The sequence below is a fragment of the Diaphorina citri genome, unplaced genomic scaffold (genome assembly GCF_000475195.1).
Source record: "Diaphorina citri unplaced genomic scaffold, Diaci psyllid genome assembly version 1.1 scaffold1667, whole genome shotgun sequence".
In the NCBI taxonomy this organism is placed as follows: Eukaryota; Metazoa; Arthropoda; class Insecta; order Hemiptera; family Psyllidae; genus Diaphorina; species Diaphorina citri.
In genome coordinates, this window is record NW_007379093.1 from 7294 (window position 1) to 33480 (window position 26187).

The 26187-nt window shown below is 38.9% G+C and overlaps 2 protein-coding genes and 1 long non-coding RNA gene across 3 annotated transcripts; all 3 read left to right on the plus strand.

Annotated features, from left to right (window-relative positions):
• The first annotated feature begins 1033 nt into the window (after positions 1–1033).
• Positions 1034–2609, plus strand: LOC113470563. The gene is made up of 2 exons (XM_026829099.1): positions 1034–1797; positions 2281–2609. The coding sequence occupies exons 1-2, from the start codon at positions 1326–1328 to the stop codon at positions 2607–2609; spliced, it is 801 nt and encodes a 266-aa protein (XP_026684900.1). The 5' UTR covers positions 1034–1325.
• Positions 2610–4110: 1501 nt separating this feature from the next.
• LOC103516799 lies at positions 4111–6748 on the plus strand. The gene is made up of 3 exons (XM_026829096.1): positions 4111–4976; positions 5031–5669; positions 5789–6748. Exons 1-3 carry the CDS (start codon positions 4853–4855, stop codon positions 5911–5913), a joined length of 888 nt encoding a protein of 295 aa, XP_026684897.1. The 5' UTR covers positions 4111–4852; the 3' UTR covers positions 5914–6748.
• Positions 6749–17579: 10831 nt separating this feature from the next.
• LOC113470560 lies at positions 17580–18865 on the plus strand. Its single transcript, XR_003393579.1, has 2 exons — positions 17580–17742; positions 18688–18865. It is a non-coding gene; the product is annotated as an uncharacterized LOC113470560 (long non-coding RNA).
• Positions 18866–26187: the final 7322 nt, after the last annotated feature.

Sequence of the window (26187 nt, forward strand, 5' to 3'; positions counted from 1 at the left end):
CCAAGCTCTAATACAATACCTTGGAAAAGCTTGGTTATGTTTGTTCCAAAATGGAGGTTCATTGAGAGTCTTGTGGCAGAGCAGAAAAAAATTGGCTTGAAATTTGCAAATCGTCTATCTGGGAGGCACATCAATTTTCAAAATAAGAAAATGAATGTGAGCTTAGCAGCCAAACAAACATAACCAAGTTCCACCCCCTGCTTGAAGTTTTTTAATACAGCTTACAATAAGCTGGCTTTGGACTTCTGCAGTGACCTTATTGGTCAAAAAATATCCAACTGGACATTTGAATTTGGTTTTTAGTCCAACAAAAGAACACTAGAGCTTCTGATACATGTGTAGTGGATTCATCAGAAAGACCACCCATGTCAACATTTCCAACAAAACGTTTGTTTGCATTTTCTGCAGTGACCTTATTGGTCAAAAAATATCCAACTGGACATTTGAATTTGGTTTTTAGTTCAACACAAGAACACTAGAGCTTCTGATACATGTGTAGTGGATTCATCAGAAAGACCACCCATGTCAACATTTCCAACAAAACGTTTGTTTACATTGTCCCATATTACTTGCTTTCTAATTGACATTGCATCAAATACGAGGGAGAACTCAGAAGGGAAATTTGGGGCATCTTTAATATTGACTTTGATGTACTCAAACACTTCTTCAAGAAATCCAGGTTCACAATGAGACTTGGAAATCCACCATCTTAATGTAGATGGATGTGGTAGAAATGTAAACATTTTCCGAACAAAATTCATACGTATTACGATTATAATCGTAATCATAATCACATAATTCTGGCTCTACCTTCTACTTTGTCGCCAAGTTTGTGCCACATCTTGGCATAAATCTGTAATTCTCGTACTTGATCGGGTTTGATTTTATCTGAACGTATTCTGGCGTCCTCCGCATCCGCAGCTGAGAGGCTTATGGACATCCAAATCCTCTTGTCGGAGTTGTTGAACATATTCAGAACACGTCCATTTGATCCAATCCCACCGTACTTCAACTCGATGCAGCAGCATCGTGAGCATCGTCTAGGATTTTTACTTATCCATTTGGTTGGGAACGGTTGGTTTGTCCTGGCAAATGGGATAATAACCCATTCATATTGGCATTGTGTTAGGACGGGAACGCTGTACAGCAACCCGAGGAGAAAAGTCTAAAGCTTTCAGAGCTACACATATTACTATATTTATTCATTTATTTTTATTATCCTGGAAGTGAAATATATATAATTATATTCCCATTCCACTTGGTTTCCGTTTGGGACCGCCTTTCCTATCTCACTTCCTTTCTCTTCTGCTTCTACAAAACGCAAAATGGACGTCATAAATGATGAATTTGTGTTTCCTTCTTGCAATCTCTCTCGGAATGAGTACTTTCTGCGAACTTATTTCAAGGAAGTATCTCAGACTGATGATGAGTTAAGCATGAACAAGCGACAGTACGTAAGGTACAATTTGGACGAGTACGTCCAGGGTGACAAGGTCATCGAGTTGAAGTACGGTGGGATTGGATCAAATGGACGTGTTCTGAATATGTTCAACAACTCCGACAAGAGGATTTGGATATCCATATGCCTCTCAGCTGCGGATGCGGAGGACGCCAGAATACGTTCAGAAAAGATCAAACCCGATCAAGTACGAGAATTACAGATTTATGCCAAGATGTGGCACAAACTTGGCGACAAAGTAGAAGGTGGAGCCAGAATTGTCCAGATATTTGGAGAAATGGCCACCTTCAAGGACATAAAGAATATGATGTCTTCCGACACCGATGTCACGGACATGTGCGTTGGGGAGAAGTTAAATCATCTACGTTTTGCTGACGACATAGTATTATTTGCCGAGAAATTAGAAGACCTTAAACAAATGCTGAGTGAGTTACTAATAGAGGGGGGAAAAGTAGGTCTTTTGATAAACCCATCAAAAACAAAGCTAATGTGCTTGAACGTGGAAAGTAGGGAGGGAACTTTTAGAGTGGGACAAGAAAATATAGAGGAGGTAAATGAATTTATTTATCTGGGGAGCCTAATTTCTAAAAAAGATGAATGGCCTGAGATTTTTAGAAGAATCAAATTAGCATGGGGCTCATTCTCTAAATATAAACATCTATTAAAAAGCAAAAATATTAAAATCAATTTTAAAACTAAATTACTTCAATCTTGTGTAATGCCATCCCTTTTATACGGTTGCGAAACCTGGGTTTTTAAGAAAGCCTATATCTCAAAATTAAGGTGTGTAGTTAGAAGAATGGAAAGAGCATTACTTGGAGGCGTTGGGGAGTTCCTTTGTAACGTCTCGTTAATGACTGAGATGCATTACCGAATGTTCGTAAGGTTACTATTCCGCAAGCTTGTCTCCGCGCGTCGAACGATCGAGAGCATTAACGAGAGAAAAGACGACGACAACAATTGCGTGGTATGCCATGCCCTTCAGGGCAAGTGTATGTCATACATTGGTGTGATCAATCTCGGGACACGGCAACTGAAGGGAACTTTCGTTGTCAGTGGCTCGGACCACATATGTAGTGAAGAGGATTGCGAGCGCGTGACTCGGAAGGTATCAGGCGTGAGTAGTAAGGCTACAAGCGTAGATTTTTGATTATGAGAAATGAGTTGAGGAATGAGGCGAGCCGGGAGCCAAATTTTTAAGCGTAGATTTTACTCGTGCAGAAAATATTAATGAATGGTACCTACAGCATTTTGCCATGTATACATTGCAGAAGCAAGTGAAACTTTGGTAAGAGTGGAAACAGCATTCATGTGTCATTTTCACTTTATTCGAGTCCTGTGCCATCATACTGTTGGAATGTCTACAGTGGATAATGCTTCTAACTTTAGAGGGGGTAAAAATGGAAGAAAGTCAGTCCAAGCATAGACTACCTCACCCAGCACATAACCATAACCCCAGAGTGCTTCTAACTTTAGAGGGGGTAAAAATGGAAGAAAGTCAGTCCAAGCATAGACTACCTCACCCAGCACATAACCATAACCCCAGAGTTATTTATACAACTACTTATTTCAATATTTCTTGCAGGTCTCACCATGATTTCATATGTATTGGTTCAGGAAGATGAACCGTGCCCGAGTTCAGCTCTCACGGTGGCCTTGCGCTACCCGTCTATAGTTTAAATCAAGTCTTACCTTCTCTCTTGTTTTTGTGTATCGGTTCGGAGGAACAGTCTCCGCGGCACACCGGGTGAGGAGGAATGATCTCGACCCTATTGAATTGCCAACAGAAGAAGATGGCACCTTGCTTCTATCCACAGTCACTGCTCAGTTTCCTGGAGCTAGTGGTCTCAAATTCAAATCTGCAACTGGGTCGACTCGAGGACTGAGACTTCTTGATGGAGCATTTCATCCGCACCTCCAGGAACAGGCTGGGACAATATTAACTTCATGTGTGTGTTTCCCAAAGGTATGTAATTTTATTGTTTTTAGGAAAGTGACACTGCCTGTTGAATCTTGAGGTGGAAACATATGACAAGTCTACTAGTGGTTCTGTGAACTGTAGACCTCACTCAGATTCTTTTGCAAACTATCTACACATCTTATATAGGTACCTAGATCTAAAGAGGTGACACTATTACAAAACCTGTCAATCACTCTAAAGAATAAAATTAAAGAATGGTTGATTTTTTAACCTTTTAAACAAAACAAAAGATTTACCTTTGGTTGATTTTGAACCTTTGAAACAGAACAATAGATTTATTCCCATGCATATAACCTTTTAAACAAAACAAAAGATTTACCTTTGGTTGATTTTGAACCTTTGAAACAGAACAATAGATTTATTCCCATGCATATGAATATGTATTAAAGAATATCTCGAGGGCTTCGCGTGTTCGCTACGCGGATTTGCGTATACGGTCGCGCTGCGCGCTCCCGGGACTTCGCGGGGTTGTGCATGTGGTCGCGCTTCGCGCTCCCTTGTTTCTTAACTTCAAAAACTTCCAATGACAATTCCGTACAAATTTAAATTTTACACTTTTTTTGGTGATGCTCCGACACTGAAAAAAATCAACACACACGCCCTCTCGTGTTTTTCTTACGCCAGTATTAGCGAACATTGCACTGAGGAGCCTTTTGGCACACGGTTGGTGATGCTCCGACACTGAAAAAAATCAACACACACGTGTTTTTCTTACGCCAGTATTAGCGAACATTGCACTGAGGAGCCTTTTGGCACACGGCTCCTCAGTTAGTTCCGAGCGGGTAGCCTCCACAGTCAACCTCGTTGTACCCAACAACAGGTCGAGGTTGTCAGGCAATCACATAGGGCAGAGGGTGTTTCTTTCATCATTACCAAAACAATATTGGTAAGACTGACTAAAAACGCCAACATGGGTGTTTGCGCCACCCTTTATAATATCAGCTGTGGGGGTTACAACTTGTGAGTTTCGACTCTGCTGCAGCATCGACGGCTGCGGGCTCGTCGAGAATATCTCTCGTGCGCAGTATCGATCTACTGGAACAACAACCCACCGTGACCAGTACGACGACCGAAGCCGAAGACGAGATTCGACTTGCGGCGGCGGACCAATATCGCCGACAACAACAGCAGCAGCGGCGGCAACGAGCCATCATTTCTGATCCCACCGTTTCGAGCACGACTACCGCCGAAGAGGACGACGCTAGACACGAAGCAGATAGACGCCGCCGACAACAAGATGAAACTCGTTAAAATCAGCCGATGTCGTTTTTGGACGCCCTCCGGTTGATCAGAAATATATACGAACGGCGAGCGAAAAAAATCAAATCCTACTCAACGACGTCTTTGATTATCTAACGCAAGTTCATCAGAACACTCAAACGACCGAGAGCGATTCCCAGACGCACAGGCTGATGTACAACATTTTTAAGCGCCGCGCAAGTTCTCCGGTCCCGTCAACGCCCAGAGATCTCAAAACTTTTCGTTTAACTCGGCCGCCACCGCCGCTAGAGCCGATACAGCCGACACCACCACCACCACCACCGCCACCGCCGCTAGAGCCGATACAGCCGACACCACCACCACCACCACCGCCACCGTCGCAGTTTTGCGACGACACCAATGACTCGACACCGTCCAACAACAACGACGCTTCTATCAATCGGTATTGCGTCGCGCAAATATTAAACTCGCAGTCGTCAACATCCGACAGCGATTCGCCGCTGCAGCTACCACAACAGCAACAACAACACAACCGCCAACAAACTTGTCCGTTATCGGTGTCGCCGCCACCGCCGCTTCCACCTTCAGACATCGGTTACACCACCGCCACCGCTGCATCACGTTCTCGTCCTAAATCGGTGCGACTCGGCTTGTTTAGGAAAACTGGTTCGCCGCCAGTATGGTACATCAGCGCTCGTCAAAGATCGAGTTGGCCCTACGGAATCAAAGAATTGCACGCTCGTGGCTTCGCGTTGATTCACATGTGGTACGACGTTGAAAAAGCCAATGGCGTTGGTCGGCGACTAGAAGAACATTGGCCTCTGGTTTTCAAATGGGATGGATGGAAACGACTTTTGACGCTGAACGAAAATTGTCCACCGATCGAAGATGATCAGGTCGTCCAATACATCAACGCTGCGACTGGCCGGCGAGGACAGTGGTTGTCTTTGTCGGAGGACAATTTAGCGGCGTACGAAATGCCTGGGAAGTCTCTGGCAAAGCCACATGGGAAAAAGGCTTAACTTCCCTGAGATACATATATCCGTTGGCAGGAGTGAAAACCAGAAGTGTTGGGAGCGGGTTTTCCAGCTTCTCCCAAAGAAGTTGGTGGCGTCCGATATTAACCACAGTTCGACGCTTAGATGCTCCTAGTTTGTCCTTGGAGCTAAGACAGCTTATTAAAAAGACATATGATGTGCCAAATGATGAACGACAAGAACAAGAGCTATCCGATAGGTTGGAAACTACATAGCAAAATACATCGGAATAGGTACATTCTGGACAAGAAATGGGATGAAGTAGCCGTGGAAATGAACACAACAAGTAAGTAACTCACAAAGGAAAACTGAAGAATGACAATAATATATTGAACATTGGGAAAGGAGGGAAAAACATGGGGCTAATCTATGCGCTTTGCTCCTTACTGTGGCTAGCCTCAATCTTGCTCTATGCTCGTACTCTATGCTCTATCATCGATGTAGCTCTATGCTCTATGCTCGCCGCTCTATTGTGTTCTTACACTAAGAAAAGAATAACTGCATACAAATGTATAAAATGTCATGGACCCATCTGCATGGAATGTTCTCTCAAAGTATGTAGGAACTGTGTTGATTGAAAAGTAGGTTGGTACGATTGGTACATAGTTGTGTAGGCAAATATAATAATGGTTTTCATATAATACCTATCTAATGATATCTTTTTTTTTTTTGCTTCTTTTTAGGAACTTCAGAATGTGGGCGGAAAACAATCCACATTTAAAATATCAAACACGGCATCAAGTTGTCCACAGTGTGAATGTCTGGTGTTGTAGTATAGTCCATAAATGTCCTATATCTAGGGTCCCAAAAATCCCCCTCCAACTCATTGATTATGCAATGTGCATTAATTAATTAGATGCTAAAATGTAAATTGCATACCCTTAATTATTTAGTCAGGCGTTTTATGATTATTCATTTTCGTGAACGGCTTCTCTATTTTTCCAAAACAATGCGCAGAAGCTCAATTAGTGTAGTCTGCGCTACTGAAGTCAAAATCAATAGGAAATCAGAAATCTTTTCGATTTTTTTTTTTTTTTTTTTTTTTTTTTTTTGAAATGGGGGGTTTATTCTAAAAGGGGGGGGGGGAACGCCCCCTTTTTTTTTGAGAATGGCGTCGTTAGCCTAAAGAGAGAGAGAGAGAACGCCACCATGGCGTAGAAGTCCATTTTAGATTTTTTCCAAATATTTTCCAAACCTAAATCATATTTTTATTTTTGAAGTTGTTTCAATTTAAATACAAAATAATCTTGCAATGTTGCTAAATTGCTAAGTTTACAATAGAGGGGCCAGTTCACTGAGAGTAATTCATTATGTGAGTAAAACGCAGTAAAGGCCTTGGCCTTGTGGCCAGGGCCACCTCATGTTTCATCTATACACATTATCACCCTTAAGAGGGATCTGATCCAAGGAACTAACATCTTTCAACACTACCCTTAACCCATAGGCGCCTGCTGTTACGTATACGTAACGCTGGAAGAGGGTACTTTGAGTAGCTATATCAAGGTCATACGATGTAAATTTGGAAAAGTTGTCTGACCACCTATACAGCCTAATAGTAGTATGGAAAGACTACACGAAAACTTGAATATTAATCATATTGCGTACAATAAACCCTCTGCCGTTTTTTGGCTTGTTTTTGCGCGAGAATTTGAGAAATACCCGAATATTTTGAAAAAAACATGGGCGAAGGACGCCCCAAGAGACCAGATTTAATTCATCTGAATCCATATGCATTGCAACGTGTGGCAGCTATGATTGAATCCTTCCTCCACTGAAATTCCTAAAACAAAATTCCAAAGTTCTGTGCATTTTTCTGTATATTTATAATGTGTATATTTTTTGGTTTTCAACCTCCTTGACTAATTTTGAGTTTTGTTTACATACTCCCGTCTCACTCGACTCTTCCCAGGTCGCGCCCGCCACAGTTGACACTTCTAGGGACGCCCCTGCCTCACAAAACTCTTCCAGGACAGGGCCAACTCAAAATAATCATAAACTTGCAAGCAGTCCACAAAGTATCAAAGCAAAACTTCTCACAGCCTCATTAACTTGGAAAAGGACCACTTACCGTAGCAAACGATCCTATGAGTCCGTTCCACCAAACAACTACACAAGTGAGGTAAAGCCTCCTCATGAATACTTCTTGAAATATTTTACTCTTGATTTGTTGAATGATGCTGCTACTTTCTGCAAAGTACTGGCAGAGTGATGTCTCCCCCATTGAATCAATCGGAGATTATGAAATTCTTTGGCATCAATACTATCATGGGAGCTTTTAAATATCCAAGGATTCATCTCTATTGGTCACAAATCTATGGGCAGTCAGAAATCATACAAACAATGACGCGAGATAGGTTCTATTCTATCAGGACTAATATTCATTTTCTAGATAATCTCCAGGTTCCTTCAGAAGTAAAAGCTAAAACACAACTTTGGAAAGTACAACCTGTACTTGATGCGGTTTGTTTGAACCTAACTTTTCCTAATTACCTACATGTGCTGTGCTTTGGAACTTTTGGAAGGATAGTAGAAAACAGTGGTTCTGTAGAATTTTAATTTGTTTAAACCTAACTTTTCCTGATTATACCTACTTCAGTACCTACATGTGCTGTGCTTTAGAAGGATAGTAGAAAACCGTGGTTGTGTCACTAGATATCTACCTAACCTATGAGTAATATGCATGCCTCTTCCTTAACTTCAAATTGGCTCAAGCTCAAGGTAAGTCAACGCGAACAGCGCGAGATTAGATACGAGTCAGGAATTAGGTGTTTTTAGCGAGGGTGTTTTTGTAATAAGAAATAGTTAATTATGATTAATCTAATTAGACAGCTGATGTACTTGTTTATGTTCATGTTTGCCAACGAGTAAAGGAGTGGATTTTCAAAAGTTAGTCAGCCAAAAAGTCCTAGTAGAAGATGGACGAAATTTAGCTTTTCCAAAAGATATTAAAAGTTTTATTTAGAATATTTGAATAAAGTAAATTACAGTTCAGTCATACTTATAAGTCAAGTTTGTAATAGAAATTTAATATAATAAAGTGTCAATAAAAAGTCAATTGTTTTCATATAAAAAAAAAACCACATTCATCTTTTCAATTTATGTTGTGCCAAAATCTATAGTAAGCTTCCACTGTCAATCAAAATTCACGACAAAGGGTACACATCTGCAAAATGTACATAATGCGAATTGTATCTATGCCTGAAGGCAGGTAGCAATTGTTTCACATCATTCCACCATGGCTAATCCGTTGTAATCTTATACCATCATTTGTAATAAATAAAGTACAAACATCATTTTTCATATACAGTGTGTCCACTTTTAATGTGCGCCATAGGAAAAATACATGTAAAAACAGTTTTTCTTGTCTAAAGTTAAATGTTAACTCATGTATTTTTATCTGAGGAATTCACTGGTGGTGATTTCATACACCTGGGACTTACAGTTAAAAAGTTAAGGGTTCGTATCATCCTTTCTATTTCGTTCAACTTGAATCAAGTTTTCATTAATCTTTTTGAAATTTAAATCAACTTTGTTTTCAAATTCTTGAAATGTAGATTGTGATAAAAATATTTCCCTTCCACGAGTTTCATCAATGAATTGACTATCGTTAATTTTTTTTTCCAATGTACGTGTTGTATCAATAGGTGTAAGGTATAGAGAAAGTTTCTGAATATGACTTTTCCTAGGGAATTCACGAACTAATGCTGATAGAATGTTTTGACATTTTATTTAAAAAATTGTATTGTGTTAGTCCAATGAAAAAAATGACACTGTACTAAGTTTGTGAGGTCAAGTGTAGTTCGCAAGCGCAAATATGAAAGGTTTTCTGTGAATTAAAAGCGTTATATTATCATGTCCACTGTGACCGGCAGATTTTGAAGCGTGTAAAATTTCCAACCTTGAAACTAATTCATTTGGATCATCCCAATAAACATAATCCTTCTTTTTGCTATTTTCACCCATGTACACACCACGTCCACTTAAATATTGTAGTCCTTTCAGCGTTGATAATTTCCTTACTGGAGTAAACATGGCTTCGTTTGCAATTTTTTCAAAATTTCTTTCATCCATATTTGTAACCAATTTTTGATCTGGTTGTTTCATAAATAAAAGTTCATTTAACCCTCGAGTTAAACGGAACGTATTTCCATTTATTTTAAGCTTTTTATTGTTGTCTGAAGATTTCATGTATAGATATGCAGAGTACCTCGATTGGAAACTTATATTTCAACACCAAATACTGAGCGATGAGTTTTTAAGAAACAATTTATCAAAAGTGTATAAGAATAAAGAAGTTGTTTCTCGTTACCAGCACTTGACTGAAGGACTAATGCGAGAGTTTGACTACCTTCTTGATTGGAACATTCTTTCCATCTATCAGAAAATGAGCGAGCCATTTATTGAAAAATTTCAAGACAAAGTAAACTGGGAGTATATTTTCAAACATCAACAACTCACGGAAGAATTTAAAATCAAATTTAAACATATGTTGTCAAATTAAATATCAACTCCTTTTTTAAAAAAATATATCACACCATTTTTGTAGTATCATTTCTCATAATCAAAAATCAAAAAAAATTGGCTCACGGCTCACCTCATTCCTCAACTCATTCCTCAACTCATTTCTCATAATCAAAAATCAAAAAAAATTGGCTCACGGCTCACCTCATTCCTCAACTCATTCCTCAACTCATTTCTCATAATCAAAAATCAAAAAAAATTGGCTCACGGCTCACCTCATTCCTCAACTCATTCCTCAACTCATTTCTCATAATCAAAAATCAAAAAAAATTGGCTCACGGCTCACCTCATTCCTCAACTCATTGGCCAAAAAAAAAAAAAAAAAAAAATTGTCTTGTAGACAAAAGTATTGTCCCTGATTGATGCCTACCTTTAGTTTTGTTTCTTCTGAGTTTGTGGAAAGACGTGAATTTTCATTATTTTTATTTTTTAAAAAATGTTGTCTTTACAGGATAAAATTGGTTTGGTTAAACTGTATTATCAGGGTAACAGTGCTAGAAGGGCTCGTGATATTTGGTTAGAACAGCATCCAGAATGTGCCTATTTCCATCATTGTCAAGTCCTTAGGGCAGTGAAAAAATTTAATAATGATGGTTCTCTCCATGACAAACGAGTCTCATCAACACATGTCCGAAGAGTTCCTTCTCAAAATGAGACCAACATTTTGAACCTTGTGGAAAGGGATCCCTTTCTGAGTGTAAGAGAAATAAGTCGACAGCTCAACCTTAACAAGAGCACTGCACATAAGACTCTGAAAAAACATAAGTATCGTAGCTATCACTTCAGCAAACATCAGCAGTTATTGAATGGTAGTAGTAAGGCTACAAGCGTAGATTTTTGATTATGAGAAATGAGTTGAGGAATGAGGCGAGCCGGGAGCCAAATTTTTTTGATTATTGATTATGAGAAATGAGTTGAGGAATGAGGCGAGCCGGGAGCCAAATTTACAAGCGTAGATTTTTGATTATGAGAAATGAGTTGAGGAATGAGGTGAGCCGTGAGCCAAATTTTTTTGGTTTTTGATTATGAGAAATGAGTTGAGGAATAAGGTGAGCCGTGAGCCAATTTTTTTTGATTATTGATTATGAGAAATGAGATTCACTCATCACCAGAGTCCTTCAAATATGACGTTTATTTTTCTTAAAATATGACTCTAAAAAAAATCCCCCCAAAAACCAGTTTTTTTTTTTGGTTTTTTGGCTTTATGGTTTTCTGGACAAAATTTGCACCACCATTTTCGTGATCCTGGTAACGAGCCGGGAGCCAAATTTTTTTGATTTTTCCCCAAAAACCAGTTTTTTTTTTTGGTTTTTTGGCTTTATGGTTTTCTGGACAAAATTTGCACCACCATTTTCGTGATCCTGGTAAAAATTGCTATTTTAATTGCTTAGTTCCCAGAATTGCACTAACAATTTTTTTGATTTTGATTTTGATTATGAGATTCACTTATCACCTATTGTTATTTTAATTGCTTAGTTCCCAGAATTGCACTAGTTTCTAATATTGCTATTTTAATTGCTTAGTTCCCAGAATTGCACTAACAATTTTTTGATTTTGATTTTGATTATGAGATTCACTTATCACCTATTGTTATTTTAATTGCTTAGTTCCCAGAATTGCACTAGTTTCTAATCAAAATAACAATCAATAATGATCAATAAATTCGAAGAAAAAATAACCCTTTAAACCCCAAAAGTGCATTTTAAATTGTTCGAAGAAATTCGCTAACACGAAGAAGAAAAAAATAACCCGTGAAATTCCAAAAGTGCATTCTAAATTGAAGTAAGGGGGGGAGGGGGGGGGACGTGGGACATAAAACAGGGAGAAGACCAGCACAGTAAATTTGCTATGTGGAAATTCAAAGGATGAGTGGAATCTGTGCGGAGAGAGATGGAAAGGGTTAATTCAATTGCATTGTGTCATTGTTAGCTGCTGCAATAAATAGTGAAGAAGAAAAAAAATCAATTGCATTGTGTGATTGTTAGATTGTTAGCTGCAGCTGCAATAAATAGTGAAGAAAAAAAAAAATCAATTACATTGTGTCATTGTTAGCTTAAGATGAGCTGCACGTTTTTAATTAAAGTTATAAACTCGGAAAATGAGAAGCTGGTAGAACTTACTTTAAAAAACGAATTGAAATCACCAAAGGTAAGTTGATGTACTATTATAACTGTGTTTTAACTTTTACTTAAGGTTTGATTAATTTTCATTCCCTTATACGTGGAGTTTCTTTTTCTTTCGAAGAGGTTTTTAGGTAATGAATTATCCGCGTACTTTGTAATTAGTTTCAATTTTATAACTGATTTGATTTTTCTTGCAGGTAGAAAGAGATGAAGAAGGGGGGTTTAAAGTAACACTCCCATATACTATTAAGAAAAAAACATTGCAGGAACGAATGTCAACTTCCTTCTTAAATGAAGGCAGTGATTATGAGATTACTAACATGGAATGGAAAGCGTTGAAACCGGACGAAAGGAAACTCCTTCAAAAATTGAGAGAAAAACGTATTGTACAAAAAAAGTAAGTTCTTTCAATTTATTGTGTCTATTGATTTTTTCTCGGCTATTTCCTCTGTCCTAAATGAATTTTTAGTGAACGTTGCTAATTTTTCGTTAATTATTTTTAAAATATCTTCTTTCCTGAAACCGGACGAAAGGAAACTCCTTCAAAAATTGAGAGAAAAACGTATTGTACAAAAAAAGTAAGTTCCTTCAATTTATTGTGTCTATTGATTTTTTTCTCGGCTATTTCCTCTGTCCTAAATGAATTTTTAGTGAACGTTGCTAATTTTTCGTTAATTATTTTTAAAATATCTTCTTTCTAGAAAAATTCCGTTGGTCCTCATTTTTCCTGCTCTATGACTTTGAAACACCACCCAAGTAAGCGCAACTGATCTATTCAAGATTGGTTCAGGATTTCTTGGCTCAGTTTTTTGTATCGTAGGTTATAATTACATTCATGGAAGCCACACTGCCCTCACGTCACGTGATAGTAGTGTAGCTGTCCTCAACAAAATTACCTACAATATTATGGGAAAACTGTGAACTACATCTTTCTGACTCCCCAAGAGCTCAAGTGACGTGATGTGATGTGGTAGTGTATTTCTACCTAGTGATGGGTCGTGGGTAAATACCCACTGGGTGGGTAAATAAAAATTGGGTATTTAAAAAAAAGAAGAAAAATAAACAAAAAACATCAGAGCCCCTTCGGTGCAGCTACACCTCAACGACAACAGCAACAACAGCAACAACAGCAACAACAACAACAACAACAACAACAACAACAACAACAACAACAACAACAACAACAACAACAACACCAACACCAACACCAACACCAACACCAACAACAAGAACAACACCAACACCAACACCAACACCAACACCAACACCAACACCAACACCAACACCAACACCAACACCAACACCAACAACAAAATATATGTAGAGAGGAATTGGGTTGATCTTGATCCTTTTTTGGTACTTCGTCCTAAACAACATTTTCCTAGAGCCTGAAGTGCCTGAACAGATAAGGTTCGTTCTCGGAACGACTTGCTTTCCTAATCCGTCCTCTTGCCTTCGCTGATTTCGGAACGATAAGACCTCCATTGTTACAGTTCCTTCTATCAAACCTCTTGAAAGAAAAAATGCTCCTTTCCTGTTTTTTACTCTTGTTTGACAGGTAGAAAGCAAAGTGAAAAAAATTCCATTATAGGATTTTCATTTCCACTCCTGCATACCAAAATGCCTTGAAAAATGCGTCTTAATTTGAAGAATTCCAGGAAAATTTTCATTTTCGCGTTTCCCTCCCTTCTCCTCTCTCTGTCTCTCTATGTGTCATTCCCTCTCTCTCTCTCTCTCTCCCTCTCCCTATCTCTCTCTCTCCCTCTCCCTCTCTCTCTCTCTATATATATCTCTCCTTCTCTTTCTCTCTCGTTATTTTAGGTAGAGTATTTATTTTGACTGCATGCATGTTAACATGCTGGTAGATAGAGGTGTCAGTGGCTAAAGACTTGGCCATTATTCATACAAGCTAATAAGTTCACATTCCGTGAATTGGATACACAACATGTACTTCATTAGGCGTTAGGCCTTCTTTCCTTCCATGTTTTTCAATAGATAATACATAATTACATATATATTATTATCATCTGTATAGGTACATATTAAAATAAAGATTCAGTGCCAGGATAGTTGGCTTGGACGGTAACGCGTCTGCCATGTAAGTGCTTGGTCGCGGGTTCGATTCCCGCCCGGGGCTCATTTTATCCTGAACGGCTGAGGTTCATTCTAGGAACTGCTGGCTTTCTCCTATCCTGTCTTCGCTTTCGGTACGATAAGACCATAGCAGTTTGTTACAGTTCGATGTCGATGACCGTCAGCCGATATCGATCGACGAGGTGAATTTATGTTGTCATCAAGGTAGTGTGGACGGTTTCAGTGAAAACATCGATGTTTTTGTTCCGATGTATCGATGTTTTCAAAACATCGATGTCGATGTCCCAACCCTAATGCAGTGGTTTATTTAAAGTTTAAATAAAATCATCAGAAGTTCTATTTATCTTTCTCTTCTGTTTTCCTCTATGAAGACAAACAGGTATGCTGCAAATCAGTCTGAGCTTCTTCTGATGACCGCAACTGCAGAACTTTTCAACTGCGGCAGGAAATACCATACTCGACAAGTCCGAGAAGCTATTCTGTGTTCTCGATTTCGACGAAGTTAACAGGATCACTATCGCGGCCGTGCTGCGGTAAATCTATTAATTTAAATTCAAAGTGATATCAATTATCAATTACTGATATCCAAAGCTTCAAAATAAGTCGCAGTGCGTAGATGTGGACGGTGCTTATACGATATTTGCGAAAAATACGAAATTATAATGCCTGCATTGAGAAACTTTTGAAGGCAAATACCATAAACCATAATATACATGTATGTAGAATTAGTTCTAAAGCTAATGTATAAAATCAGTGATATAATTATTATGATTATGTACCTATGTGCTTTGCAAAGATCAATTTAATTATGCACCTTGCACATTACCAAATAAAGGCCTCCTTATAAAGACCTCTTTCTACATAATGTATAGAAGACTACTTTCTGTAGATTTATGTAGGTGTAGAAAGAGGTCTATAATAAAATTGGCAATATGTATGTATACTTATTTCGATATTATCGATGTAGATAAGTAGGTACATTTTAGATTGATGATAGCAATTAAGCAATTAGAAGAACAGCTTACAAATCATATTGGACACCTTTTACTCTTCTTTCAAAACAGCATACATTACACCTCTTACCTATACCTACTCAGCTAGATCTTCTTTCAAAACAACATCCATCATCCAGATACATTACACCTAGGTATTACCTCTTACTACTATAAGTCCTTATCAATGATATTAATTGGAGAGCCAGTCAATCCCGCCCCCATTACAAATAGGTAGGTATTATTTACAAACCTATAGCAAGTTGATCTAGCTAGGTATACTGAGTCCAATTTGAAAGTAATACTAGTCACCCCTAAGGTGGATGAGGTTATCAGACTGATTCCACTGCCAGATGTGGATGGACTATGAATTACCAGACACCAGGGTCCAGGTCCGTCTTGCTGTTAGACTATAAATAGGGATCAGAGCAGCCAAATCCTCACCAGCCTACTGGAGGTTGCAAAGGGTTCGTCACGCTTCAAGGAAAAGCACAGTTCCTCATGATGGAATTTTAATTGCTAATTTTAAAGGAAAAGCAGCTGCCAGATGGATTGGTCTACGAATTAACAGACACCAGGGTCCAGGTCCGTCTTGCTGTTAGACTATAAATAGGGATCAGAGCAGCCAAATCCTCACCAGCCTGCTGGAGGTTGCAAAGGGTTCGTCACGCTTCAAGGAAAAGCACAGTTCCTCATGATGGAATTTTAATTGCTAATTTTAAAGGAAAAGCACTTCACCACATGATAGTTGACTGCGATTCGGGACAGGCCAAGTCATCTTGGTTAGAGCCCCTTAAGCACATTAAAATGTAAGCAATAGTAAGTTATTAGATAGGTTTATACAAGGTGGTAGAGGTGCTAAGTTTTGTATTAACCAATGGAGGAGTTGCAAATGGGTAAAAAATATAAATAAATGGTCGATTCCTATGTAAACAACAGTAAAAGGTCGAAAATTCAATTTTTATAATGAAAAAGTTCAAAGATTTGTGACGTCAGACTTAACGCAGTTGCTATTTTTGTCCGCTAGGTAGCGCCACTATGCAAGCACGCTAGCGGAGGAGTAGAAAGAACTGCGCAGAAACGTATGCGCACAAACACATTAATGCGTTGCCTGCAAGGGAGCTTTGCTCGGGATATTTGATGTGACGTCATCGCCAACGGGAGCGTATGCCGTGACGTCAAAGTTTACGATTTGCCGGTATTTTTTAAATCGATTTATCTCGGGATCTAGAAGTCGTAGAAGAAGACTTGAATCGCCTAAGGCAACCCCCTTGTCAATTTCTAGTCAGCAAATTCAAATTCCTATACTCTCATACATACTACATACATAGCACAGCTCACTCACTTGCGCACGCACTTTAGGACAAACTTCTTTGCTCCGCCCCCACACACTCACTCGGGGACTTCCGTACAACCTCGTATCAATACTGCTCTACGCTCAGCGCAAACTCTTCATTCTTTTCAGTACTGGTTTTTACCTTTCTAGTCGTAGTAAAATTAAGTATAATTTTAAGCATCACCATGGGATCCAACAAGGCCCGTCGACAGCGTCGCAAAGCTCAGCTCGCCAGGGTGAGTTCCCACTAATTCTTTTATTTCCTCAATACTGCCCACGTTCACTTCGTGAGCCCCTTTGTAGTCGAATATCAACAATATTTATAGATCCGACAATCGAAGTCCAATCTATACCTTATCAAACCCATTCTCATAACCAATCCTAGACTAGTCAAATTCCGTGTATCTGAAGATACACCCTGTACGTATTTAAATCCCACGGGATAACTGAAGTTAATCCCACACATTAGACTGAAGTCTAATCGGTTGGTGTCTCTACGGCTACACCTATCAACAGGCTCTGTTTAAATACAAATAATATTGCAATGTTGCTAAGTTTACAATAGAGGGGCCAGTTCACGGAGAGTAATTCATTATGTGAGTAAAACGCAGTAAAGGCCTTGGCCTTGCGGCCAGGGCCACCTCATATTTCATCTATACACATTATCACCCTTAAGAGGGATCTGATCCAAGGAACTAACATCTTTCAACACTACCCTTAACTCATAGGCGCCTGCTGTTACGTATACGTAACGCTGGAAGAGGGTACTTTGAGTAGCTATATCAAGGTCATACGATGTAAATTGCTGAATATCTTATATTTACATACATAAATACGTACATACCTATAATTAATCTTATCAAACTAGTCTTATCAGAAACGAATACTTACCTATATCATTATCCTTACCTGATCTCTCACCCCTCAGTCGGGTTTATAAATACATAGCTAATTAAAGGGACGAATACATAACGTGAGGTTATCTCCCTCTTAAGCTTTATCCCTGATTTACTCACCCGTGTAGAAGGTCTGACCACCTGTATACATTTGGAGATCTCAACTTCGGGAAGCAGAATTCAATTTCAGCATTTTCTTTGCAGAAAATACGTACCCCGGATTGTGGAGTTACGCCAGGGAAAATTAGACGGAAACCGCCGTGAAGCATAAGTATCTAGTAGTAGACAGCTAGATAGATAATTTAGTTAGTCCAGTCCAGATTTCTCTTCTTACCAAAAATACCTCACTATGCTATAAAAATTAATCTCCCGTGTTAGCCCACACGCTCAATTTATACCCGTCCAAATTTTAACCAATCGCTATTTTTATATTCATTTTATTGATCTCGATTTTGTTTACTATTTTATTCAAGTGTACCTGTTTCTCTATTTGATTTTACATGCATAATATACTGTTAAAATAGTTGATAAGTTTTAAATTTTGTTTACTATTTTATTCAAGTGTACCTGTTTCTCTATTTGATTTTACATGCATAATATACTGTTAAATTAGTTGATAAGTTTTAATCTACAATCTTCTCCATTCAAATTTTTAGATAGCTTTCAGATTGGGAATCCGCCACTGAAGCCAGAGGCTTATCTTCAAATCATATTGTCAAATCCATTGACGATCACCGTAGGACCCGTAGGTTAATCTTATCAACATTTGGTACAAAGGAGATTGATACACCTCAGCTAAATCCACTAGCTCTCCAATCCTTTCTTGTATCAACTTCGGACAATTAAAAAAGAAAAAAAAAATCCAAGTGAGTGACGTTCTTTTCGACTTAGTAAGTTAATAACTTAAGTTCAATTTTTTTCTTAATGAAATTCTGTTAGCTTTAAACAATATTTTATACGCATTTCTGTCTATTTCATTTGGCACTATATTATTTATTAAAGCCTTACTACTAATACATAACGTGAGGTTATCTCCCCCTTAAGCTTTATCCCTGATTTACTCACCCGTGTAGAAGGTCTGACCACCTGTATACATTTGGAGATCTCAACTTCGGGAAGCAGAATTCAATTTCAGCATTTTCTTTGCAGAAAATACGTACCCCGGATTGTGGAGTTACGCCAGGGAAAATTAGACGGAAACCGCCGTGAAGCATAAGTATCTAGTAGTAGTCAGCTAGATAGATAAATTAGTTAGTCCAGTCCAGATTTCTCTTCTTACCAAAAAAACCTCACTATGCTATAAAAATTAATCTCCCGTGTTAGCCCACACGCTCAATTTATACCCGTCCAAATTTTAACCAATCGCTATTTTTATATTCATTTTATTGATCTCGATTTTGTTTACTATTTTATTCAAGTGTACCTGTTTCTCTATTTGATTTTACATGCATAATATACTGTTAAAATAGTTGATAAGTTTTAATCTACAATCTTCTCCATTCAAATTTTTAGATAGCTTTCAGATTGGGAATCCGCCACTGAAGCCAGAGGCTTCAAATCATATTGTCAAATCCATTGACGATCACCGTAGGACCCGTAGGTTAATCTTATCAACATTTGGTACAAAGGAGATTGATACACCTCAGCTAAATCCACTAGCTCTCCAATCCTTTCTTGTATCAACTTCGGACAAATCAATTGTCGGCCCAACCAGAGTCTCGTATCATTACCCCGTTTTTCTCTCTTGTATCAGAATTGCCAACAGAAGAAGATGGCACCTTGCTTCTATCCACAGTCACTGCTCAGTTTCCTGGAGCTAGTGGTCTCAAATTCAAATCTGCAACTGGGTCGACTCGAGGACTGACACTCGTATTTTTGAACAAGAATGATCGTTCTTAGATCAGTCTCAAGTCAAAATTGACCAATCAAATGCCTTGAGACTATGCTTAGCATCTTCTTTCAATTTCTTTTCTTCTACCTGCACTTTGTTTAAGAAATCAGATTCATGATTTCTTTTATAGTTGTTAAATGTCGAAGAGTACAATGCTCTTTTGTCTAGTAGTTTGATTTCAGCTTTTAAGTCAGCTATCATTTTGTTCAAAGTATCATTTTTGTTATTAAAATCAGTTTGTACTCTTTTAAGACTGGTCAATTGATTTTCCAAATGTTCTATTTTAGCTGACTGATCTTTTTTATATCCATCCACGAGAGCATTTATGTTTTTTTCCTTTTCATCCATTTCACCAATAAAATCATCAAGTGTTGCTCTTTCTGCATAGAATGTTTTATTCTTATCATTATCATCCTTTAATTGATTTTCCAAATGTTCTATTTTAGCTGACTGATCTTTTTTATATCCATCCACGAGAGCATTTATAATTTTTTCCTTTTCATCCATTTCACCAATAAAATCATCAAGTGTTGCTCTTTCTGCATAGAATGTTTTATTCTTATCATTATCATCCTTCAAATCATATTGTCAAATCCATTGACGATCACCGTAGGTTGATCTTATCAACATTTGGTACAAAGGAGATTGATACACCTCAGCTAAATCCACTAGCTCTCCAATCCTTTCTTGTATCAACTTCGGACAAATCAATTTTCGGCCCAACCAGAGTCTCGTATCATTACCCCGTTTTTCTCTCTTGTATCAATTCCTTTCTCCTGTATCAGAATTGCCAACAGAAGAAGATGGCACCTTGCTTCTATCCACAGTCACTGCTCAGTTTCCTGGAGCTAGTGGTCTCAAATTCTTCTTAATGAAATTCTGTTAGCTTTAAACAATATTTTATACGCATTTCTGTCTATTTCATTTGGCACTATATTATTTATTAAATCCTTCCACGAGTTTCATCAATGAATTGACTATCGTTAATTTTTTTTTTCCAATGTACGTGTTGTATCAATAGGTGTAAGGTATAGAGAAAGTTTCTGAATATGACTTTTCCTAGGGAATTCACGAACATTTATTAAACAATATTTTATACACTTAGTAAATCTCATACAAGAATAGAAGCTCGTCTAAATCATTATGTCAATCGATCGTCGTCATCGGACGTCATCATGAGTGATGTTGGCACGTGTGTGCGTGTTAAGTGATAGTAAACAACTTTATCTCTAATGATGATAATTAGTTTCTAACTCTACACATGAGTGACTCCAGTGATTTGTCGTGTCCGGAAAATTTCGAATTCGTAGATTACAACGACGAAGAAGAGTTAGACAGTCGCGGTCGGCCAGTGGTGCGTTTGTCTCTCGAAGATGTCCGATCATTCCGAGCGCTCGAAGAGTCCGTCTCCCGAGATCGATTTAATATATCCCGATCTCCCGTCCACACAGGCCGTGCTCGATCAGTTGACAGATCAGCTGAACGAGCCGAGAATTACGTTAACCGAAAAGAAGTCCTCCATGAGGACTTGTTCGCCAGTTCGTCCGTGTGCAGACGATTCGGGTTAGCGGCTCAAGTAGCTGAGTTAAGGAAGCACGTACTTGAAAACATCAATGATGTATTAACAATAATATTGTAGATGCTCATCTAGACAAATTGACGGCTCGTATCTCAAAGCTACCTAAGAAACGAGAACCCAATCTCGAAACGGGCATTTTTGAATCGGACAGCGAGGATGATGACGATTATGAAGTAGATGACGATAGCGCGAATGAGCACGATAATCAACCAACTCTTGAAGAACAAGTAAACGATCACTTGTTCTATTAGTATTTTCCTCCTGTAGTCAGAAGGACGATAACGCTAACATTCTGGAGGGAGGGAGGGAGTGAGGGAGGATATCGAGCATAACAATATGGAGTGTCGAAAGTACGAGAAGCCTCAAAGGGAAAAACTTTTTCGTGCATTGGAGCCTTTAGTTCAACACCCCTTTTCATTCAAAACCATTTTACTAACAGATAAAACCTATGGTCATCTATTCCATTTTTTTGTTAAAAGTGATATCCTAACTTAATACAGCCGCTTGTGTAACTGACTCACTCACTCATACTAATTCTAACCCACTTCTAGATGGGCTAGGAAGATGCGGTTTTCACCATTGGATTCCTCATTTTTTGTAGGTACTGGGAAAAATCGAAAAATCTCGAAATTCCAAACCGTTCCCGAGATATTGACGTTTTTTAGTCCCCTCATAAGAAATACACAGGGAGCACAGTTGAGGCCAGCAAAACATTTCCTACGTTTAATGTTTTCCTCTCGCTTTTAGTTTTCAGTTTTAATTTCTTCGAGACAAGACTCAGGGACGATATTAGTTTTCAGGGGCGAAGCCAAGGGAGCGCGAAGCGCGACCTCATACATATCTCGCGAAGCCCCGGGAGCGCGCAGCGCGACCGTAAACGAGGGAGCGCGAAGCGCGACCCCATGCACAACCCCGCGAAGCCCCCGGGAGCCGCAGCGCGACCTTATGCACAACTCCGCGAAGCCCCGGGAGCGCGCAGCGCGACCGTATACGCAACCCCGCGTAGCGAACACGCGAAGCCCAATCGAAACTAGAACTGCCCCGCCAGCACACTCAAGAGAAGGTGGTGAGAAGAAACTCAACTCCAGAGCAAGAAATCAGATAAAACGATTTGAAGCGAATAGGAACAAGTCAAATTCGATTTGGGAAGCAAAAATGGCAGCGACGATGAAATCCGATCTCGACCCATTGAATCTCGAAAACGAGTTGATAGAAAAGTTTGGGAGTTATTCTACTTAGATCAAGTGCATGAAGAAATTCCTTCAGCTGCAAGAAACAGTAGAGCTCATCACAGTGTGAACTCAGGAGATAATAATTTTCAAAACCTACCTAGGGTCAGTTTTCTTCAGTCAACCTACAATGATCTATGTAGAGAATGTTTCACACCACTCAGACAACCGCCTATGAGCGAACAACCATTTGGAACGGGTAATCCTCATTCATTTCTTAGTCGCACTTATTCTAAACCGGTGAAATTGTACAAATGGAATGTTAAGTTCTCAGGAGACGACAAGAAACATACTGTTGAAGAATTTCTAGAGACATTAGATGTAACGAAGTGAAATTTCTCAACTTCAAAAATTCAAATTTTAGCGGCAAAGTTTCGTCAAACTTTGGGAAGTAACAAAACATTTTAAAAAACTACCTAAAAAACTTTCACTTTCTCGTAATTTCCAACTAGGCCGCGCCAAGTTCAGATTGGCCTCTCGAAATTTAGGGAAGTAACAAAACATTTTAAAAAACTACCTAAAAAACTTTCACTTTCTCGTAATTTCCAACTAGGCCGCGCCAAGTTCAGATTGGCCAACCGTTAATTTGGTTTAATTAAATCAATATTTTGGTCTTTTATGGTACATAATTATTGGTACCCCTGACGTATCGTAATCAGCTGTTTGAAATCTGGTTCAATTTCATTTTTCCAAATCCGAGATTCCGGCTAGACCAAAAACAACACAAAGCCATTTTCATTTTGACAAGTACTCGAGCTGGACGGTGGACAACAGAGGAATATTGCCGTAAGTACCTTTGAATAATTAGAAAGGTTAAAATAACTATAATTTCCGGTGTAAAATTTTCTTTCACAAACTGTGGTGTTCATTTGAGGTAGGATCGTATAGGTTTTGACAGGATTACCAGGATAAACTTTGATAAGGTTTGTTATTTGATTACAGACCCCAGCTCCTTGTATCGGGTATCCTTGTATCCATGAATCTGTGGTAAGCTGTGTAATGCCATATAGTCAAATCATCAACATGATCATTGGCTAGAAGCCAGGAATGGAGTGTGAAATATATATAATTATATTCCCATTCTACTTGGTTTCCGTTTGGGACCGCCTCTCTTTTCTTACTTCCTTTCTCTCTACACCTGCGAAAACACGAAATGGATGTCATAAATGACGAATTTGTGTTCCCATCATGCAATCTTTCTCGGAACGAATACTTTCTTAGAACATACTTCAAAGAGGTATCTCAAACCGATGACGAGTTGAGCGTGAATAAACGTCAGTACATTAGGTACGATTTGGACGAGTACGTCCAGGGTGACAAAGTCATCGAGATAAAATATGGCGGGATCGGTTCGAACGGACGAGTGCTCAACATGTTCAACAATTCAGACAAGAGGATATGGATGTCCATATGCCTCTCAGCTGCTGATGCGGAGGACGCGAGAGCACGTTCTGAGCGAATCAAACTCGACCAGGTACGAGAGCTGCAGATTTATGCCAAAATGTGGCATAAACTCGGCGACAGAGTGGAGGGCAGGGCCAGGATTGTTCAAATGTTTGGAGAACTGGCTACCTTCAAATATATCAAAAACATGATGTCCTCGAATACTGATGTTCCAGAGATGTGTGTGGGCGAGGTTCTGTGCAATGTTTCACTGATGACCGATTTTCATTATCGAATGTTTGTGCGGCTGCTCTTCCGCGGACTCGTTTCTGCGCGTCGGACAATTGTAAGCATCAATGAAAGACTGGAAAATGTTGGATACAAACCGACTACTTTAGTTAAACACAAGATTGAATTAACAACGGATGTTCCAGTAAACAAGAAGCCTTACCCTTCAAACAGTTTCCCAAAGGTATGTAATTTTATTGTTTTTAGGACAGTGACACTGCCTGTTGAATCTTGAGGTGGAAACATATGACAAGTCTACTAGTGGTTCTGTGAACTGTAGACCTCACTCAGATTCTTTTGCAAACTATCTACACATCTTATATAGGTACCTAGATCTAAAGAGGTGACACTATTACAAAACCTGTCAATCACTCTAAAGAATAAAATTAAAGAATGGTTGATTTTTAACCTTTTAAACAAAACAAGCCCATCACTATTTTTTGACCCCAGACCCCATCTTCATCTGCCTCTCTGGAATCTTCTTCCTCATTCCTAGGAGAGGACTGCATTTGCATTTCTGTCTTCTGTCTATTATCCATTGCTTGAGCCACCATCAATGTTGTGAGCGTATAACACGGAGAGTGTCTGGCGTGGTTTTGAACGTGGGCCACGTTGAGACCTTCTGTAGCGAGAACGCTCGCGATGAAATCAATAACCTACGTATTGAGAAACTTTCTTATGCTGTCTTGAGGGAACATATCTATGGTGAACTGAGTGATAAACTCAGGGATAGGACCTCTTGGCAGCTGATAAAATATCTCCTTCGAGGTTCGCGTATTGAAGAACATTCGCTAGGCATGTTGTGGGCTGCGGCTTACAGCGCCGGCGAAGTTCAGAATGCGCCCCACCCGGAGGATTGGACCAAACTAAAGAAGAATATAAACAATGTCAAGAATACTCTTGAGAGCGCAGATCAGTGCATGTTATGCACCTCGGCATGTTACGTAGAGGTGGAGAAGTTCGTTACGAACTTAGGGGGTGAGATATTGAGACGCGCCTAGGAAACAGTGTATGCGGCGAAAGCTGTGCGGCTGAACCCGGGGGTATATGTCCTTACATTCCGTTTGGGTGCGAATCGGGCATATTACCGGGGGAAGTTCGAGCTCGAGGGCTTCGCATGGTGTCGTGTCGGTAGAGGGTTATGTAATTTATGTATATAAACATGGGGTTACCCCCGTTAATTTGTAAAAATAAAAAAAAAAAATAAAAGACGTCAATTTCCCCTTCAGATTTCACCCTTGGGGGTTACTGTCAAACCAAAGGTACCATCGTATGTACTTAGTGGAAAATCCACATTTAAAATATCATAAGAACAATAAAAACGAAAACAGTAAAAACAGATATAAAAGCAATAGCAGCAACAGCGACAACAGCAGCAACAATAGTGGCACCACCAGGAACAACATCAGCAGCAACATCAACAACAGCGGCTGCAACAACAACAACAACAACAACAACAACAGCAACAACACCAACAACAAGAACAACAATTACAACAACAGCAGTATCATCATCCTGAACAGCAACAGCAGTGGAAATAACATCACAAACAGCAATGACAACAAAAACAACAACATAATTGGCAAAATTCTAAACAGCAGCAACAGTACCAGTAACAACAACAGCAACAGCTATAACAACAAAATAAGCAATAATAGCCGCCAAAAAAATGGTAACTCTGTCAACTGTGACAAAGTTAATAAACATCTTTATTCAGACTGGGAAACTATAAATCGCGGAGTGCCACAGGGATCTATTTTAGGACCGTTGCTTTTTGTACTCTACATAAATGATGCTCCACAATTTTTAAAAAATTATAAAACAGCACTATTTGCAGATGATGCGTCAGTAATAGTAAAATCAAATACAGAAAACATAATAGCCGAAATAGAAACAGCTTTAAAAACATTAAATAATTACTTCACCTCAAATAACTTACTAGAAAATGAAGATAAAACCAATATAATCAATTTCAATCCTACAGCTAAAAAGAAAATAAAGGAAATAACACTGCAAAGAGGAAACATAAAATTAACAGAACAAGATCAATCTAAATTTCTTGGTGTCATACTAGACAAAAGCCTAAACTTTAAAAGCCATGTAGATGCCTTAGTAAAGAAACTCAATTCCTATACATATGCTCTAAAAACAATAAGT

What these genes read in the sequence shown, in the direction of transcription:
- LOC113470563 (XM_026829099.1), top strand. Translation starts at nt 1,326, where the DNA reads ATGGACGTCATAAATGATGAATTTGTGTTTCCTTCTTGCAATCTCTCT. An exon ending in CACCGATGTCACGGACATGT is followed by an intron (nt 1,798 to 2,280) that starts GCGTTGGGGAGA and finishes CATTACTTGGAG; the next exon opens with GCGTTGGGGAGTTCCTTTGT.
- LOC103516799 (XM_026829096.1), top strand. Translation starts at nt 4,853, where the DNA reads ATGTACAACATTTTTAAGCGCCGCGCAAGTTCTCCGGTCCCGTCAACG. An exon ending in ACAGCCGACACCACCACCAC is followed by an intron (nt 4,977 to 5,030) that starts CACCACCGCCAC and finishes CACCACCACCAC; the next exon opens with CGCCACCGTCGCAGTTTTGC. An exon ending in GTCTCTGGCAAAGCCACATG is followed by an intron (nt 5,670 to 5,788) that starts GGAAAAAGGCTT and finishes CGATATTAACCA; the next exon opens with CAGTTCGACGCTTAGATGCT.